The following is an 18,562-nucleotide window of genomic DNA, read 5'->3' as shown; positions in this document are numbered from 1 at the left end:
GATTTTTTTCATCAGCGTGGGTGTTATTTAGGCCGTTAACGCATCAACTTGAAAATAGTGGCAGATAAGTGATCATCTTCACTAAAAATCAATCCCATACAACCCCAACCCTACAAGCAGTGATGGGATAAATTTTTCAAATTCTTATTTGTCAAATCATTAACTTGATTGCTTGAATTCCTAAAATAATTTTTTTTAAATGGATTCATTGAACCATCTTAGAGATCTATAAGCCATAGTCATGAGGTTGAAAAACACTGTTATAATAATAAAAATATCATGCACAAAGGTAAACAATAAACAAAAGAGTTTCCAGATTTTGGTTAAGTTCTGAGTTATATTTGGTGAACTAAACTTCATTCTTCTATTTTACCTAGGTACCGGTAATTGCAAAACAAAACAAAAAATGTTTTAAATAAAACCTATTAAAAACGGACTGTTACTTTCAGCTGTATTTTATGCTTGTTTGACTGTTTTACAATGATATATCTGTTTTGTTCGATGTGAAGAATTCCATTTTTTGCTTTAAATAATTTATTGTCAGTATTTATTATCGAGATATCATATACAAAAAAATCAATATTTGAAAAGGTTTGGATCCTAGGTATAATTTGTCATGAGAAAGCCACTTGGATTTAGGAATCAAATTGAATTTAAACCCACAGGCCACAACTTCATTCATTCTTTTTTAAATTGGGTTTGGCTAGTTAATGTTGAACCTTGAAGTTTCTGGTCCTTTTTTTAAAATATAGTAGCTATTTATCTTATTGTGGTTGTGTGCGTAGAGACTTGTTCAAAGTAAAAAGTTTGTAAAATGTAAAAAAAAGGTTGGTTTTTTAACACAATTCTAGTCTGTGGAATCCCGAGTTTTTATAGCAGTTCAGTGGCTTTTCGCAGTTTGCATTTGAAAACTGATATATATAATTCTATAATTATCAAATAATTGAGTTTTGCGTTTAAAATAAGAAGGTGAAAACTAGTGACAAGGAATGTTACTTACCAACGGTGCAAGAAGGAACCTTAACTCGACCTGTTAAAAAAATATCACGATAAGAAAAACACATATTTAAAATTGACTTAGATGCTTTCTGCTTACTTTTCTTACATTTTTTAACAATTAAAAACCTGTTCGAGTGTTCAGTCCGACCAAGATTATCAGAGGCTTGAAATATAGGCTTCGCCGGTTTTTATTACTCAACAAGCAAGCTAAGAGATTCATTTATCGGATCCTCTTTTGTCTAATTCAGGGGTGGGCAACCTTTTTCGACTCGCGTGCCAAAATCAGTTAAATTTAGCGGCAAAATTCTTCTGCGTGACGACCAAAATTGAAAACAATGCTTTGCCACTTTTAAAGCAAAATTACATGTGAGGACATATTCACTATACAAGAGAAATAGATTTGATTACTTTTCTCAATCTATGTCAGTGAGACTTCTACTGCTGCATTGACGCTAACAGAGATTTTATGTAGGGTTTATATCTTGTACCGTTTAGACCAGGGGTCACTAAACTACGGTCCCCGGGCCCGCAATAACATGAAAAAATAGCGCATTTTTTCTAAATGGAAGTCTCCCCGAGCATCGACTTGTTTATTTCGTGACATTGGCCAATCAGCAAAATGCAATGCTCGTAGTTGTCGTGGATTGTATATATTTTGAGTGTCAGAAAAATCATTATATGCTGAAAATGCGGCTCTTTCAATGAGCGCGATGGCCGTTACAGACGGCACTGGGAATTTCCGATTTTGACCCCCCCTCCTTTTGAAAATTCTGGCCGTGGCCTGTTTGAGCTTGAAGTTTCTGTTACTTTCTAAATATAGTAGCTCCTTTTAATTCTAATTGCTTGCATAAAGCCTTGTTCAAAGTAAATGTATCAAAATTTACGTTTACATTCACGCAATTCTATTATGATGAATCCTTAGTTATTTATTATCATATTTCAGTGGCTTTTCATAGTTTGTATAAATAACTGATGTTTTTCATTCTACAATTTTTGAATAATTCAGTCTTACGTTTAAAATACGGAGGTGGAGACTAGTGACAAGGAAGGTTACCTACCTGTGTTTGTATCCAATGGGGCTGTTCAATCACATGGGGGGGCAGCCACTGAATAAAAAAAATACCACGTTAAGAAATAAAAATCAAAATTGACTTAGATGCTTTCTGCATACTTTTCTTACACTTGTTTGACAATTTAAAACCTGTTTAGTCCTGTTTGCTTTGTCAGTATTTATTACCCAATAAGGAAGCTAAGAGATCAATTTTCATTTTTTCGTATTCTCATTTGTCTAATCGTTAACTTGTTTGCTTGAATTACTAAAATAATCTTTTCAAATATAATACAGATAAACATGTTTCGATGTTTGTTTCTCAAATTGGCATTTTATCCTATACTATATAATTAGTTTGGTGAATCATATCAAAGACCTGCTTGGTGGTGTTATGCCCAGATATAGCCTACTTGTTATTAAAGTCACCGTACTCGAAACTTGTTTGGTCGACGGTTAGAAACAAATCGTCACCGAAATCGAAACACGGTTAATTGTGGGTGGGATTTGCCTTTTTATCCATTACTTTAAAATTGCCGTCGAAAATTTTCGTGTTATCATTTTACAATGTTGGAAACGCGACTTATTCCCGGATTGTGATGATATATAAGATAATTATTTGTAAGTATATTCGATCAATTTTTATTGTACTGAAATAAATTTTACCTCGTAAAATTTACAGCAGATTTACGGATTTCTCGACAGATTTTCTCTTTCAAAATAATCGGAGTGGCAGCATTGCGATTGAGCAGAGTCAATGTTACAAGTACATCTCGAATTTGCAGAATAGCAAAAATACGGATCGAAACATTTATATAATCCGGCAGACCTAGGAATGGGCAAAATAGAATACCGAATCCGGAGGATTCGAGTCCCAAAGCATTTGAATCCAATGGGATCGGATAACAGGATTCGGTTTCCGCTTCCTCGGCGACGTGCGTCAGTTTTTGTCTATTGCATTTTCCAATTTATTAATCAGTGACTAGCGTTTTCTCTCGCCACGATTTCTCTCTCGTTTGATTGTACTTATGTTTTCTCGCAAAGGTGGCAGATATCAGACACTGTAATCCAGCTTACATATTCAGAATGCGATGACGCGTTATCGATCTATTTTTGCGTTTTACACTATCTAGTTCGCCTATATTCCGATTACCTGATTGCAACAATCTTAGATTTTCGTGAACATTATTCATTTTAAATTAAATGACTTTTCGTCGCTTTGGAGTTCTCCCGGAAAATGATATGTACTAGATGTCCCTTGTTAAAACATTATTTGCGATTGATTTAGATTAAACTTTATTTTTTATGACGCCCAGTTTCCGAAAATACAAATTTTGACACAAAACAACGCGTTTTGTTATATTTATTTTGCACTCCGATTGAAATACACGTTTTTCGGAATTAAAGTCGCCGATGAATCCGTTCCTATCGTCCAAGCCTGACACACATTTGGTCGAGTGTCGGGTGGTATTATAGTCGCTGATAAATTAAAAGATTTGTCTCCATTATAAAGACAGTTACCCTATCCGGCCATAACTATTGAGTCTGGGTAGATATATAATGATAATAACTAAAAATTAAGATTTTATAATATAAATGAATTAGTCTATAAATGTTATTTTGCGAGCCGGGCTCGCAGAAAATAAAAAGGCTGACATAGTTGATTATAGGTGATAGTCGTTAAATTTATTTTACACTATTTATAAACGCGCCCTACCAGGTGCGGCACCCACTGTGACAGCATAAATTACAGTGGCCTCAGTCTGGCCTTTGTAGCGCTCTCACATTAATAGTAATTTAATGTTTTTTAATTATTTTATAATTAGCTATTTATTATTATTTGTATTTCATAATTCAGTATTGAAGTGTATAATGCGCCACATTTGAATAACAATAAAAATAGAATAGGATTCGGTACTCTGGATTCGATTTACTAAGTATTCCAGAATATTCTGGAATAGTAAATTATTCCATATTGCCCATCCCCACTGAGCGGCTTTATTTGAAGTAACAATTAACTTGAAAATAGTGGCAGATAAGTGATCACCTTCACTGAAAAAAAAAATCCCATACAACCTTAACCCTACAAGCAGTGATGAGATGATGAGATGAAGGGACCGCCAAGCTGTACAATTTAATAAATCAAGCAGAAATAAAGAATAAGGGTGGAAAAAACAGTGAAACCAAGTCACCGGAAATGTCATCTAAAATGGGAGTCTTGGAACTTGGAAAATACATTTCGAATTGCTAGCACTTTGACTAAAGCAAATTTGGAAAAAATGTTCGAATTTAAACCCACAACTTCATTCATGCTGTTCCAAATGAAGTAGATATTTATCTAATTGTGGTTGTTTGCATAAAGTCCTGTCTTGTTTAAAGTAAAAAGTTTGTAACATGAATAAAAAGTTCGGGTTTGAGTTCACACAACTCTAGTCTTCCAATTGCTAGCACTTTGACTAAAGCAAATTTGGAAAAAGTAACTGGGGAAAATGTTTGAATTTAAACTTCATTCATGCTTTTTTAATTTGAGTTTGGCTAGATAATGTCAAACCTTGGAGTTTCTGTTCCTTTCCAAATATAGTATTTATCTAATTGTGGTTGTTTGCATAAAGCCCTGTCTTGTTTAAAGTAAAAAGTTTGTAACATAAATGAAAAAGTTTGGGTTTGTGTTCACACAACTGTAGTCTGATGAATCCTGAGTTCTTATAATACTTCAGCCTGTGGTTTTTCAGAGTTTGCTTTTGGAAACTGATATTTTTTCTTCTACAACTTTCAAACAATAGAGTCCTGCATTTAAAATACATACTTGTTACAAAAGATGTTATTTACCTCAATGGAATCTTCTTCACCTCTCTCTCTTTCAATGCTCTGATTGAAAACAAAAATATAGTGTTGGAAAATAAATATAGTAATAAATTTATTTATATCAATATTTTATCAATGGTGGGGCCTTACAACCAATATGTCTCATTATTTGCAATTTATAGTTGCCTCCCAATTTGTTGACCAATTACAACATGTTGAAATACTCCAAACAGAGTATGACATTTCAAAATAGTAAATCATTTAATGAATCTCTGAATGTTTGTGCCCTTATGTTCGAAGGATGAGATCTTAAATCAACAAAGTATTCTCTGACTTTACACAAATTATCAAGGAAGATGTCATGGAAACTTCCATCTATTAAATTAAATTGATGTCAAACATTTAATTTACTTTGCAACTTTTACGTTTGACCACCTAGATCAGGAGTTCCCAAACCAGGGGTCGCGACCCCCAAATTGGGTCGGAGTGATAAGTACGTGGGGTCGCTGAGGTATAGTAGAGGATGGGTGTACAAAACATCTAAGATTTGACAAACCATGTTAAATTTAGCAGTTTGTACCATGGCTTACTGTAAAACAGGTCCATAGGCAACGCTCTATGATTATGCTATAGAAAATGTAGGTGCTTATTGTGACATCACTGTTTGGTTTTATTCTTGGACACGTAGTGGACATAACGATCGTTTCAATATTATGTTGTTATTGTTAATATTTGTTTCCTTCATTTTTGAAAAATCGCTTTTCTCTTCGAATACTGGACCAATTGCTTTGAAATTTTCAGTGGTTAACCCTTTCCATGCGATTTTATTTTTTTATTAAATAGTCGTATTTGCTACGCCGATTTTATGCATTTGTACCCCCACAACTAATCGATCGACTAACGAAAAACTAATGATCCTCTGCTGCCCACTGACGGAAAGCGTTGGAAAGCTTATTTAAAGAGCTTGCAATTGGCGATTAAAAAAAGTGGTGGTCTGAGTCACAAACCGGATAGAAAAAAGGCTTTTTTTTTCTTGGGAGTTGAAACTTCAAACCGTGATAAAAAATAGAAATATTCTCTAAATCCTTTACTGTTACCGCTTCGTGGTTGGCAAACAATAGCATAATATTGCTGTAGCAATTTTGTGATCTAACTCAAAATACTTTGGTAGATGGAAGGGATAATATGTCTTCTATTACCACCCAAAAACACTGAAATTTGCATAAATTTCAAACACACTCCCTCGTTCCGCCGCAAATAAAATTCCCCCCAGAAACGAAAGCGAGATTTACCATCGCTTATGTTAATCTCGAAGAAGACTTCTTATCAATAAACTAAAACCCGGGAAAACTAGACCAACAGTTTGCGACCGATTGCTAAATAAAACAGTGGAGTACATCAACGTACCCGCCGCAATCTAGCGACTTTTGTCGTTGGTACGTATACGTGCCCACCGCACAGAAAGGGTTAAAGATAAAAATTTTCTCCAGAAGGCTATTACTTTTTTTTTTGCTATGACGTCATCAAAATTATTGCCATTGGGTGGCGCTACGTGTCCATGTATTTGAGCATAGCTCTCTTGTTTTACTTAATACCACCACATGACCAAACTCAAAAGTCCAGGGAAAGAAGCTCTGAAGTTTCATGATATATATATATATATCGACCTGGGGTCGTACTGGACACTTGAAAGATGTCTTTGGGGTCGTCCTGAAAAAAGCTCGGGAACCCCTGACCTAGATGCTATACTGGTTTGTTTATTTAAATATAAATATATGCCTGCTTACCATGCGTTTATCATCCATTTTCCTCGATTCATTTAGTTTTAAAATAATTTGTGAAAAAATAATTTGTGATATTATTTAGCATAATATCTGGAATTTAAAATTGAAGTTTTTTAGATGAACAAATCAAAATATTGAATTTGACAGTGGCATTGCAGGAATTCATTTCACATTTATTTATTTCTGAAAATTTTATAATGAAATTCCTCTCAAGTCAGATTTTTCATTTAACCTATAAAACACTAAACGCAAAATGGCGCAACTCTAACCAATTTTCATTACAATCATATTCAAGTTATTTTTATCCATCCACTAAAAAATATCATGCAAAATTTGAAAGAATAAAATTGAACACAAATTCCACAGGGGAGGAAAAATCGCAGGAATTTTATAAATTTTTTGGCTAATCAGTTTATTTTCTATGGCCTTGTGTGAATGCATGCATATTGGAAACATTTACCAGTTTTGGAAACATTTATCAGCTGGTATTTGAGGTAATTTCTGATTTTCTAAAAACACTGCACTGAGGAGAATTTAATAAAAAGAGTAAAGTGTGAAAGTAAAATGAAGATTGCTGTTAGTTAAAGAATAATATATGTTTAGTCTGTTTATTGCATGAACAAAATACTAAGTATAAGTTATATATCTATGCCAAATTTAGCTATAGCGAGTTACATTATTGATGTAATGGACTTTCTATTTTGAAGGTTTATTTAACTTTTTTTTTCATCATCACTAGTGGAATTTTGAACATTATTAACTCATTCCTTTTTTGATTAGGTTTCTAAGAAGATAGAATACGTGAGGAGAAAGTCACCGCAAGTTCCAACTGTTCTGAACTAATTGAATATATCAGTGTATGCCTATAACCGAATTGACGGTACTTCCAAAGTATGGGAACCAACATGGCGGACACTGGAAACGTAGTATGTGTACCACTACCAGGTTAGGGTTAGGCCATATTTTCAGGTACAAATCCTACGGAAGTCACTTGGCTTTTCACCGAACTCGTATTAGAACTAAAATAAGGAAAATTGGAATAAAATTATGGACTAACCCTAACCTGGGGATACACATACAACTTTCTGGTGTCCGCCATCTTGGTTCACATACTTCGGGAGTACCGAAATAACTGCTTATGAACTTTTCAAATGCTGATACTTAACTTCACTAGCTCGGTGCCTCAAACTGCTATTACTGTCAGTCAGGCAGTGTTATGAATTACTCTATGGAATCATAAAATTAAATACTATTATTAATAAATTGAGTGATTGCATGGAAATTTGCCTTTTCCAAGGAAATATCAGTTCAAAATCTTGAAAAGAATATTTTATTAAAATCAGAATCAAAAAAAGCCAAGCTCAAGAACATATTATTCCATGCAGGATTTCAAACACTTCAAGGGTTTCAAACACTTTAATGAATCTTGAAGAGTTTTAGTTTGCATATTCCAGCACCTAAAATTGGATCAGTAAACCCAATGGCAGCCAGTTTTACATTTACCAGAAAGAATTCAAATGGTGTTCCATGGCTGCACAAAGCTCAATATTGCCTGGACCAGTGGTTGGTAAACCTACATGGCTGGTGGACCCCTATTAGAGACTCTCACCACTTGTGAGATCCCTGTTCTCTGATTATAATATCTAGCTTTTACAAGTTTTCTATCATATCTTCATGCACCATATTTATTAATCAGATTTATATAATAAGCAAATGAATAAATGCATTATAGTCAAGAAATTAAACAAATCATATAAAATTTATTTCAAATTAATGCAGTCAAATAGTACTTAGCGAAGGGCCTCTCTTTAGCCCCAAAGAAGGCTCAGGGGCTCTATTTGAGAAGTTCTAATCTAGACCTTTCCTTTCAACTTGTCCAGGGAAAATGCCTGTTTTTGTTGAAAACTGACTAATATAGCCATATTTATTTCCCTGCCACCCACCCCTTGTTGATATTATGTAATTTATACGCTTTGTTCCAAAACAATAGAAAAACTTTTTTCTGGAAAGCTGACAACCAGGGGACATCCCTAATAACGTGTGCGGATAATAGTCCCAAACTCTGAGTTACGAAATACAACACGCCCATAACACACCAGGAATCATGACCTATACATTTCGAGCAACGAGTACAGGGGTAATGTTTGCAAGCTTTATATTATACAGGGAGTCCTCGACTTACGACGTTGTTCCGTTCTTGAGAAGCGGTGTAACCCGAATTTCAGTGTAAGTCGGAACATTATACTGTACAGTACATAAATTACTCTATACATATCGTACTGTATTGTAAAGTATGGTACTGTAATAAAATGTACAAATAATGCCAATAATTACGATGTAAATGAGGAAAACCAATGAGCCCAAAGCACTGATTTTCTTGATCACAGTTATCCAGTTTAAAAGGGCTTAGATATTACAGTACAGAATTCTATTTTATATTTTTTTAAAAGTGCGTTCGTAACCTGGAAACAACGTAAGTCGTAACCCGAGGACTCCCTGTACTCCACAAAGTTCTGATTGAACTCTGGTACAAATTACAAGTATTGGCTTTTTTCTTCACTGTAATTCTCAACATACTGGGTTTGACCGAAGATGATCTGACTTGTCTTTGGTCATTATGCATGAAGGGAACTTTTTTTGCAGTAAAAAGTGAATTTTAATGGACTTTTTGTGGTTTCGCGAGTTTGACACGATACCAAGCTAGGATATAATTTATTTCAAAATATACCGTTTTTCTTCTAAATCAGATATATCTACCGGTATATACTTCCTGACAAAATGTACAGTCTTTGAATTTTGAAAGTCATGCCTGCAATTTTCATGTTCATATCTTGAATTTATATTTTAAAAAGTTGTATTTTAATTTCCAAGTTGCTACCTTTTTATTGAGCAGGAATTTTCAAACCAAATGATAAATAACGTTTTGAAGTTTGTGTTTTTTGTTAAAAAAATTGGAATTTCGACTGTTTGACAATTTTCATTTAAATTCATTTTATTTTTTCAAATTTTTAATAACAAACGATAAACTTTATCTGTATCATGCCAAATATGTCTCATCTGATATCTAGTTTGGCTAAATTGTAATTTAAAAAAAAGGTAGATGTCACCTTGCCAGGAGCAACTGGTTCTATTTAAAAACCGGGTTAATTCCTCGGGGATCTTTGAGGAAAGAATTAGGTTGCCGCTTTTGTGAAAGAATCACTATTTTGTTCTTATATTGTTCCAAATTTAAAAAATAGGAATTGTGAAAGAATCACGCGCGTCCACGAGTAATTAAATACCCCATCCCTGAATAGATTCCGGTATCGAAATTAGAACACCTGGTATTGCTTGCGCAAATCCATGTATTCATTACTTTGTTGACGGTATATTCCATTGTTTTACGATATGGAGCACAATAAATCGGTGCTGTTCGAACCAGGAATAGTTTTCCACCCACGCAACAAAGGCGACTATTCTTTGTCTCGAAACAACATGATATTTTATTCCATAGGAACCCAATAAACAAAAAGAAATGAGCATTACTTTAATATGCCGTCTTTGGAATGTATTTTGAGGAAGAGCTTTGCTTCCTGTAAAAATATTGAAACGTTCCTTTTGTGATGTAGCCCAGGGCTACTCAACTGGCGGTCCGAATTCGGACCTTTCGAGTATTGGATTTGGACAACACCTAATTCTTTATTTTGGATCATTAGCCCTACTTTTGAAGTTTTATATTATAAACTGACTTTCATTGTTTTGAATATATATAAAAAGAACTATAACGCCAAATAAACAATCTTGATTAGGTAATAATCATAAGCCGGTCGAGGAAGTGCGCGTTTAGGAATGTCGAAATATAATTTCTGGAAAGACCGGACCCAAATAACTTTGAAGTTTTGTATGCGGATCTTCGGTAAAAATAGTTGAGTAGCCCTGATGTAGCCGATATCGCAAAGCAGTGGTTCCCAACTTTCTTCTCGATCGACCCGAATTTTTTGAAAAATCTCGCGACCTAAATATGTGCTCAAATACCATGGTATAAAACAATCATTTTTACATTACATTCAATTTTCCATCAGCAAGTTTTTGAAATGGTGGCATAGCTTTACGTAAGCAAATTAGTGATTCCAACTTTTTACACTGCAATATTTCCTACATATGCAATTGCTATTGAGCAATGAACGATAAAATTTACTAAAACATGGAAGCAGTAACTTTAAGATTATTGCCGGGAAAGCAAAAGACCCGAGGAAATTTACAGGCATTTGATTTTTAGGTCGCAATCCATGGGTTGGGAGACACTGTTAATCAAAATTTATTCAGTCGAAAAGGTTGTTTGTATATCTGAATTATTTTTTCAAATTTGTATCTCTGTTTATCATTTGAAATTAGACGTCCAGTCCTTTCGCGTTCGCAATTGCTCAAAAAATTCCTGCGATTTCGCAGGATGTAATCGCGTTGGGGTTAACTTTATTCAAAGCAATTTCTGGATACCGTTATCACATTCTCGCGGACCTCAAAAACAATTTTTTTTAAATTCGCCTTCGATCAAAACTCATAGGGACTAAAAATAAGGAAATTTGGCCTTGAAAGTAAGGAATTAATTATTTAAAAATTGCTTAGTGTGTTAGATTCACGTGATATTTCGCGGCACCGTAAAGATAGTTGCAAAACCTTAAATAAAGCGCGTCTAGAGTAGACTAAATTTCTCACCCAGCTTGTTGAAAAGTTGGACTTTTCTCTTTGGGGATCTGGCTTACGCTTCTGAAATTCCCGTTTTGTGCATTCGATTAATATAATTTTTAGTATTAAATTGGAACATTTGAGCGATTTTGTTTAGGTAAATGCAGTTTTGTGGTGAAGCGATTTTTGGGAGTGTTTTTCACTCCTACAAATCGATGATTGGTCTGTGCGTGAAGTACTGTTGTCATACGGGGGTGACTGTCCTTGCTACTAAGTATATGAACTGATTGATTGGAATGCATGTGTTGAAATGTTGTGTGTTGTTATGCGGTGGTCTTGATTTCCCGCGAATTAGCACGCCTCTAGCGCCACATTGCGTTTGTTGAAAAGATGTTTTTTATTTTATCCGCCATTTTGTTTACAAGTTTATTTGTCCCCATCTCGCAGAAGTCTAAAGCGTACGTACATACAGAATTAATGTAGGTAGAGAATCTTTTAGGAATCTAGGGACAGCACGCAAGATTCCAAAGATCATAGGAATGTATTGATCTAATTGGAAATGAACCCTGGCCATTAAAAATTTTTACACGCCATGGTGGGAACCTCTATAGCAGTGGTTCTCAAACTTTTTTAAACCCAGAGCCAAATTTCAAAGTTGTGAAGAGCCCGCACACAAACAACGTATGTTAAAATAGCAACAAAACTTGAGCACATATTTAAAATACCAAGTCGTAAATACCATCGTAACAACTAGGACTGGGCAAGATATTCGAATAATAAAATATACGAATGGCATTTCACTATTTGATTATCCGGTACCACGTGACCTGTGCCGCGATGCTTGGACACCGAACCCGCGCGTCTCCAACTCAATCTGAATTGTGCGAGATTTCCCCACGACGCTAGCTACCAGAAAAAAAGCGACAAATTTGAAAAGTTGTTGTTTCTGCGTTATGGTGTTATATGCTTCTCTTTGCACTTAACGTATCGTTTCAATTCTATATTTTGCAAAAAGCGTATCAACCGTTCTGTAAGTTTATAAACGTCAAACCAGATTAGGTATATATATAAAATAAATTTCCCAGATTTTAAACTCCATGTCATTGAGCAGTTCTTGCATGACCCAAACATAAAATTGATTAAAATCAAATGTTAAAATGCCTTGTCGGCGTTTCATTGCAAAAAAGGCTTTAGATTTTAGGTCGTTTGAAAACTCGAGTTATATAAATAGCATGGTTTATCTAGCAGCTAGATAAACCTCGCAAATCTTCGATTGTGTGAATCATGAATGTTGGTTTAAAATAGAGCGATTAAATCAATTGACAATCAATTGATGATTGATCAATCAATCAATTGATCATTTTAAGCTTTCTATTTCATGTTATTTCGTCATGCTGTGTTAGACCCCATCTAGGGTGTCGCTGCTCGATAACCAGTACTGGTTTTTCAGCGTTTCCCTCCACCCTGAAATGCTATTCTTCTTTTATTTTATTCTGTATATGTAGCTTGCGTATTTTCAAATGGTGGAAAAAATAAATTACTGATACTGATAAAGGCATTTCTAGGCCCTTTAAGGGTCAGACGCTGACTATAACTAATTCCTTCAGGTTTTGACGTTTTTTTTTCAACAAAACAACACCCCGACTGGTCACTCTGACTGGTCATTTTTACTAGCTAATACTAAAGTAACACGAACACCATAGAAAAGCATGTGAAGCTCAATTATCATTTTAATAAATATCTGCGGGAGCCGGGAATATAGATTACCAACTTCAATATATCGCCGCCGAAACGATGGCGGTGATCAGCGACCATGATGAAATTAACCATTAACCAGTAAAAAAACGCTTTATTGCCTATTAATTTCCAAAGGAAGTATCGACCTTCGACGTTTTGTATGCCTGTTGTAAATAAAAAATATTCATTATTCGACCATTCGGTATTCGTATAAAATATTCAAAGTATCCGATTCTAAAAAATATTCGATTTTGCCCACCCCTAGACTAACAGCCATTTAATTTGGCTAATAAGTTTGTCGAAGCGGGTCACTTTTTGCAATTTGCTGATTGGCCAATGTCACGAATTAAACAAGGAAGTCGATGCCTGGGGAAAGGTCCATTGCATCTTGTAGAATGTAGATTAGTCAACGCTACGCAAATAAACACGGGCGAATCCTTTCGATAAACTAATAGACTTCCGCATTTTAATTTCACGACAATGATTAGTTTTCAATGAAAAATTTTACTTTAAAGTAATTAATTAATAAAGCAATAACTAGAGCCGCAGGAAACCTAGTTTGAGAATCACGGCTCTATAGTCTGTATGGAAAAATAAATCAAACAAAAAAATCGTCATACTGAATCCAGTGGAATTCGTAGACACTATCGGAGTTTTCGCCCAGTTGAATGGCAGTGTGGCGTCTTGATATTGTTCGTATCTGCCAACCTTATATCAGAGGTACTAGACTTTACAGGTGGAGGGGCGCAGTTTAAAACAACGCATGCAACGGGCCACAAAATATTAATATGTAGTTGTGCTCCTTCATTCATCGTATTCGCAAAACCAATACTTCTTTTTGATATGCTTTCTTGCTATTTAATTTTATGCATTTCTTATTAACGGAGTTCGCAGCTGCAAGTTTTTTTTTATCGTGGGAGCTATGACAGCATTTCGCCAAACAATTATCATTATACTTGACGAGAAGAAAAATTCCAACAACAACCTAATAACAAAACGATTCGTAGGTCTATTTCGTGCCCAAAAGAAGGGCAATGCTCAAATATATGGATACTGAGGTCAGAACGAATTATTATTTTAATCTCTCACAGTACCGCTAGTATATCTCTACCGACCAGATGACTGAGATGTAACCACGGCACACAATTTCTAGTTTTTATGACGTCATCGCACAAAACTTCGGAAGTGAAAAACGAATCTCTTAGAGCCCAAGGATATTTTATGATGAATAAAAGTGAAAGCGACTTTCTAGCGACAACAACAAACTTTGCCCACTGAATTTCAGAGCAATTATTCCTGTAGTTGGAGAGAAAAGCGATAATTTTTCACAACAGGAACATTATAACGAAACGACTCATATGTCCACTCGATGTCCAAAAACGATTCATAGTCTATTGCGTACCCAATAAAAACAAAGGAGCGATGTTCAAATATATGGACACGAAAGCCCGAACGAATTAGTGCGTGTGTCACAGGATACTACCTGTAACGTATAGAAGATTTATACTTACGCGATTGCGGAACCGGCACAAGCTGCGCAATATTTAAATTTGATGACGTCATCACACACACAAAACAAATCCCTTAGAGCAGTGGTTCCCAAATTGTGCGCCGAGTTGCTAAGTGCGACGCGAAAACTAACCGAATTGTGTTGATATTTTACGTATTGTACTTATTAAAACTGTTGTATTGTTTCTTATTTCAAATGCTGTGTATATGAATCAATAGATTCTATTTCGTTTACTTTCTGTTACTTCTCTTGCCTCTATTGTTACGTAACAATAGAGATAGACACTACCAGCTGTAATTTCGCGAGCTGTAGATCATTTATCTGCTGAACCGAGGAGGAAGAAGAGTTGACATTTTGGCCTCGTTCGTTAGGCCTATATTTTTAGAAACTTTAAAAGGCATAAAGTACACATTAGCGATCACATAATTGAGTTTTATTCAAAAGCAGCATTTTCTTCGTATAAGAGCGCCGTGAGTTTTTTCCCCTGGTGATTATGCGCCGTACGAACCAAAAGTTTTGAAACCGCTGCCTTAGAGCCCATGGGAATTTTTGAAATGGATAAATATAATAGCCTTCTAGCGACAACCACAACCTTTGACCACTGAAAAATTAAAAGCATTTGGGCCAGTAGTTAGAGAGAAAAGCGATAACGCTTTTCCTAACGATAAGAAGAAAAATACCAAGAAGAACAAAAACAGCAACGGAATGAAGAAAACTCGATCGATGAAAACAGATCGATGGCCACGACCAGAGCTGTGAAGTCAGGTAAAAATACTATCGCCAATGACTTTTTTTTTTCTCGCCGAATTGAATTCCAGAGCCAATGTGGAATTATTCAATTATATTTTTTTTTATGCCAATTGAAGTGCCAATCTTTGTTTTATACAATTTTTTTTCTATTGGAAACCAATTGCATGTATTGACTTCCAATTAATGGAAGATAAATAAAAGAGTTGTATAAACAATTAATTATCCAACGTTGATAATCCAGTAATTGCCATATATTCAATCGTATTGAACATTGTCCACATTCCACCATAAGCATAGCATAATATTGTAGATGAATAATTTTTTTTTGATATTAGCATGGAAAAGAGAAGATTTCAAATAATTAGACAGAAAATTTTAAAACCTATCATGCTACATGCTACTCTTTTTTTTCTTGGTGACTCCTGTGGTGATAAATTTTAAGGAAAATTCAACTACGGAATCCTGAATCCACAGTTCTTGTAACAACACGTTTCGTAAATCGCTAGAAGGCGTAAGACGCCCATTCTGAGAAGGTAATAAAGGCGGGAAATGTAAATAGCGATGTGTTGATAGTTCTACGACTAAATTTAAACTAGTTTTGTGAGATTTTTCACTATATTACGGACTCAGTAATGAGCCGTAGTGTTTTTCTCCTAACTAGGGGGCATGACCGGTGAGTAATGAGAGAGAAACAATATTTATAGGCCATCTGAAATTTTCAATTGCCAAGTTGGACCTGACAGCTTACGGGGGCCTAGGTTACCAAGAGCCTTTTATAATATGATACAGATGAATGTCATTTTTTACTTTAAAAAGGGGGAGTCCGACTCTCGACCCGTGGCGCATGATTGCCACCAGGTATATTCATGTCAAAGATAAATAAAGCACAACCGGTGTATAGCAAAACGATATAATTTGCCGACGTTTCGAATTTCTATTCAGAAAAACTTCATCAGGGCATGATATGAAGAGTACACTATCGTATATATATAGAGTAGGAAAAAATAAAAAAGATAGTAAAAATTAAACGGCGTGAAAAACTGAAAAAAAGGGACAATATGATAATAGATCCGGGTGAATGAGCGCAAGTTCAAACAATTACGCGACTATCTAAACAATGATTTATATACATGCGGGAACAATGTAGTATCTTTATCGTTCATTGAATTTTTCTCCTTGTTGATATGATAAGATTCGAACCCGTGGTTCGCGAGAAGAGTTCAGTGGTACTTGGATGGCAGTTGAGTTTTCACGTGTTGCTATTTTTTAGTATCCGTTACTACCAGATGAAAATGCGTGCCGATTGAAACTCAGCGTAGATTTTCCCTGATCTTGCGTTGTTGTGACGCAAAATGTAAAGACCACGGCTTTGCAGCCAAACTGCGAAAGCTCAAAAACAATGTGTTGCAAGCATTGCAGAAATGATATGCTAATTGAACTTTAAGAGATAAATTTCAAGAATTCATTATTTAGGCGGGAGGAAATTCTTAATGTAACTTTGGTTTGGTGTCTGATTACTGGGGATTCGGGTTGATTGATTTATGACTCGGGGGCAGTGGCGTATCTAGGGTGTGGCAGCCATGGCTCGTGCCATGGGCGCCGTTTGAACAGGGGCGCAAAAACGGCAAAAAGTATTAACTATAAAAAGTTTCAATAGAATAATTTGAAATTGGGAATAACTGAAACTCGTATTTTCACTCAAATAATAACGTACAAGTACTTCAATACGATAATAGTCATTATAAATTGTCAAACAACTATCAAGCGGGCGCATTTTTAGACTTTGCCATGGGCGCCATTTTACGTAGATACGCCACTGCTCGGGGGTACTTGACAGGAATTAAGTTGAGAACCCCTGACATAACGTATCCAATTGGTGAAGCAAGACATGAACCCATTTTAACTTCTGTGACACTTCAAGTTATTATTTCCCCAATGCTCTATTGTTATGTAACCCTACACCACGAAATGCGCGCGTATTTCAAGGTTTATTGGAATATCAATCATCTGCGTCAAGGTCAAGATATTGCGCAAGTTAGGCTTTCCGTCAATCACTTAAAAACTCACAGCAGACTATCGCAAAGTAATTATTTCAGTGGGTCGACGATTATGACGACACAAGTTTCAAAAGCGATTTACGCACAATGATGTCATAAATATTATAAGCCATTAGTTTTGATGTTCACCTTATAATCAATCCTACTTTTACTTGAACTTGTCCCTCTAATGATGTCATAATGGTGACGCCATCAGTTTTAATATTGACTTTGTAATCGATCCTACTGTGGACTGATGTCTTCAGATTTTAATGTTGTCCTTCTAATCGATCCTACTTTCTAATGATGTCATATTAATGTTTGAATGTTGACCTCCTATTATCTATCCTACCCTCTCTCTTGTTATTTGAGACTTCGTGGCTGATGAACCACAATTCGAGAGATGAGGAGAAATCAACTTCAAGCTTATGTAATCGTCTATATTCAAATATTTGGAGGTTTTTACATAAATAATCCAGTAATATTACGATTTTTTGTTTTTGGTGGCATGGCAACAATTTTTCTTCACAAAATGCAACATTCCGATCTCGTTGCGGTGTCGCATTTAGCCCGAGGTTGGATTGAATGATATCAAGACCGGCCTTGTTTATAGGACAGTCAAGATTTTTATTTGCGTGTAACGCATCGCTAAAATAATTTTGTCTAGGCTTCAGTTGCTCTCGGCATTCGAGTGGTTACCAGTGGCTTTGCACAGAGTAGAGTCCTCTTTACTTCTGAGTGATTGCGTGTAGCTTTGCTCAGAGATAAGTCTCGTTTACTTCTGAGTGAGTGCCGATAACTTTGCTTAGAGCTGAGTCTTCTGTACTTCTGAGTGAGTGCGTGTAGCTTTGCTCAGAGATAAGTCTCGTTTACTTCTGAGTGAGTGCCGATAACTTTGCTTAGAGCTGAGTCTTTTTTACTTCTGAGTGAGTGCGTGTAGCTTTGCTCAGAAATGAGTCTCTTTTACTTCAGAGTGAGTGCCCTTAATTTTGCTCAGAGATGTGTCTTCTAATTCTGAGTGAGTGCCCGTAACTTTGCTCAGAGACGAGTTTCCGTTATTTCTGAGTGAGTACGCGTAGCTTTGTTTAGAGACGAGTCTCCTTTACTTCTGAGTGAGTGCACCTAATGCACCATCAAAGTAACTTTGCATAGTTCCGACAGTTTATGTTATTTCAGTGCATGGTCGCCCATATATGCTAGCCAAAGTAAGGGTAGGTGAGCTAATTAA

General features: G+C 35.5%; 1 protein-coding gene and 1 long non-coding RNA gene across 5 annotated transcripts in view; one reads left to right on the top strand and one right to left on the bottom strand.

Moving 5' to 3' along the window:
- LOC120348253 (uncharacterized) overlaps positions 1-9,683 on the top strand; it is a 37,604-nt gene extending 27,921 nt beyond the window's left edge. The window contains exon 2 of the long non-coding RNA XR_013477805.1: positions 7,417-9,683. This is a non-coding gene — a long non-coding RNA (uncharacterized LOC120348253). The remainder of the gene's footprint in view (positions 1-7,416) is intronic.
- Positions 1-18,562, bottom strand: part of LOC120348511 (uncharacterized) — a 101,007-nt gene that overhangs the window by 25,633 nt on the left and 56,812 nt on the right. For 3 of the 4 annotated variants that reach the window (XM_078115996.1, XM_078115993.1, XM_078115991.1), the window contains exons 2-5: positions 6,640-6,728; positions 4,877-4,915; positions 2,058-2,105; positions 1,001-1,030 (exon numbers count right to left, since the gene is read on the bottom strand). In XM_078115996.1, the coding sequence (XP_077972122.1) occupies positions 1,001-1,030; positions 2,058-2,105; positions 4,877-4,915; positions 6,640-6,657 (135 nt within the window). In that variant the 5' untranslated portion in view covers positions 6,658-6,728. Of the gene's footprint in view, positions 1-1,000; positions 1,031-2,057; positions 2,106-4,876; positions 4,916-6,639; positions 6,729-18,562 lie in introns of those variants that run through there. The other variant, XM_078115999.1, reaches the window with a different exon arrangement.

This window comes from Styela clava, chromosome 1, assembly GCF_964204865.1.
Source record: "Styela clava chromosome 1, kaStyClav1.hap1.2, whole genome shotgun sequence".
Classification (NCBI taxonomy): domain Eukaryota; kingdom Metazoa; phylum Chordata; class Ascidiacea; order Stolidobranchia; family Styelidae; genus Styela; species Styela clava.
Note: the sequence above shows the minus strand (reverse complement) of the source record. Positions and strands in the feature narration are given on the sequence as shown.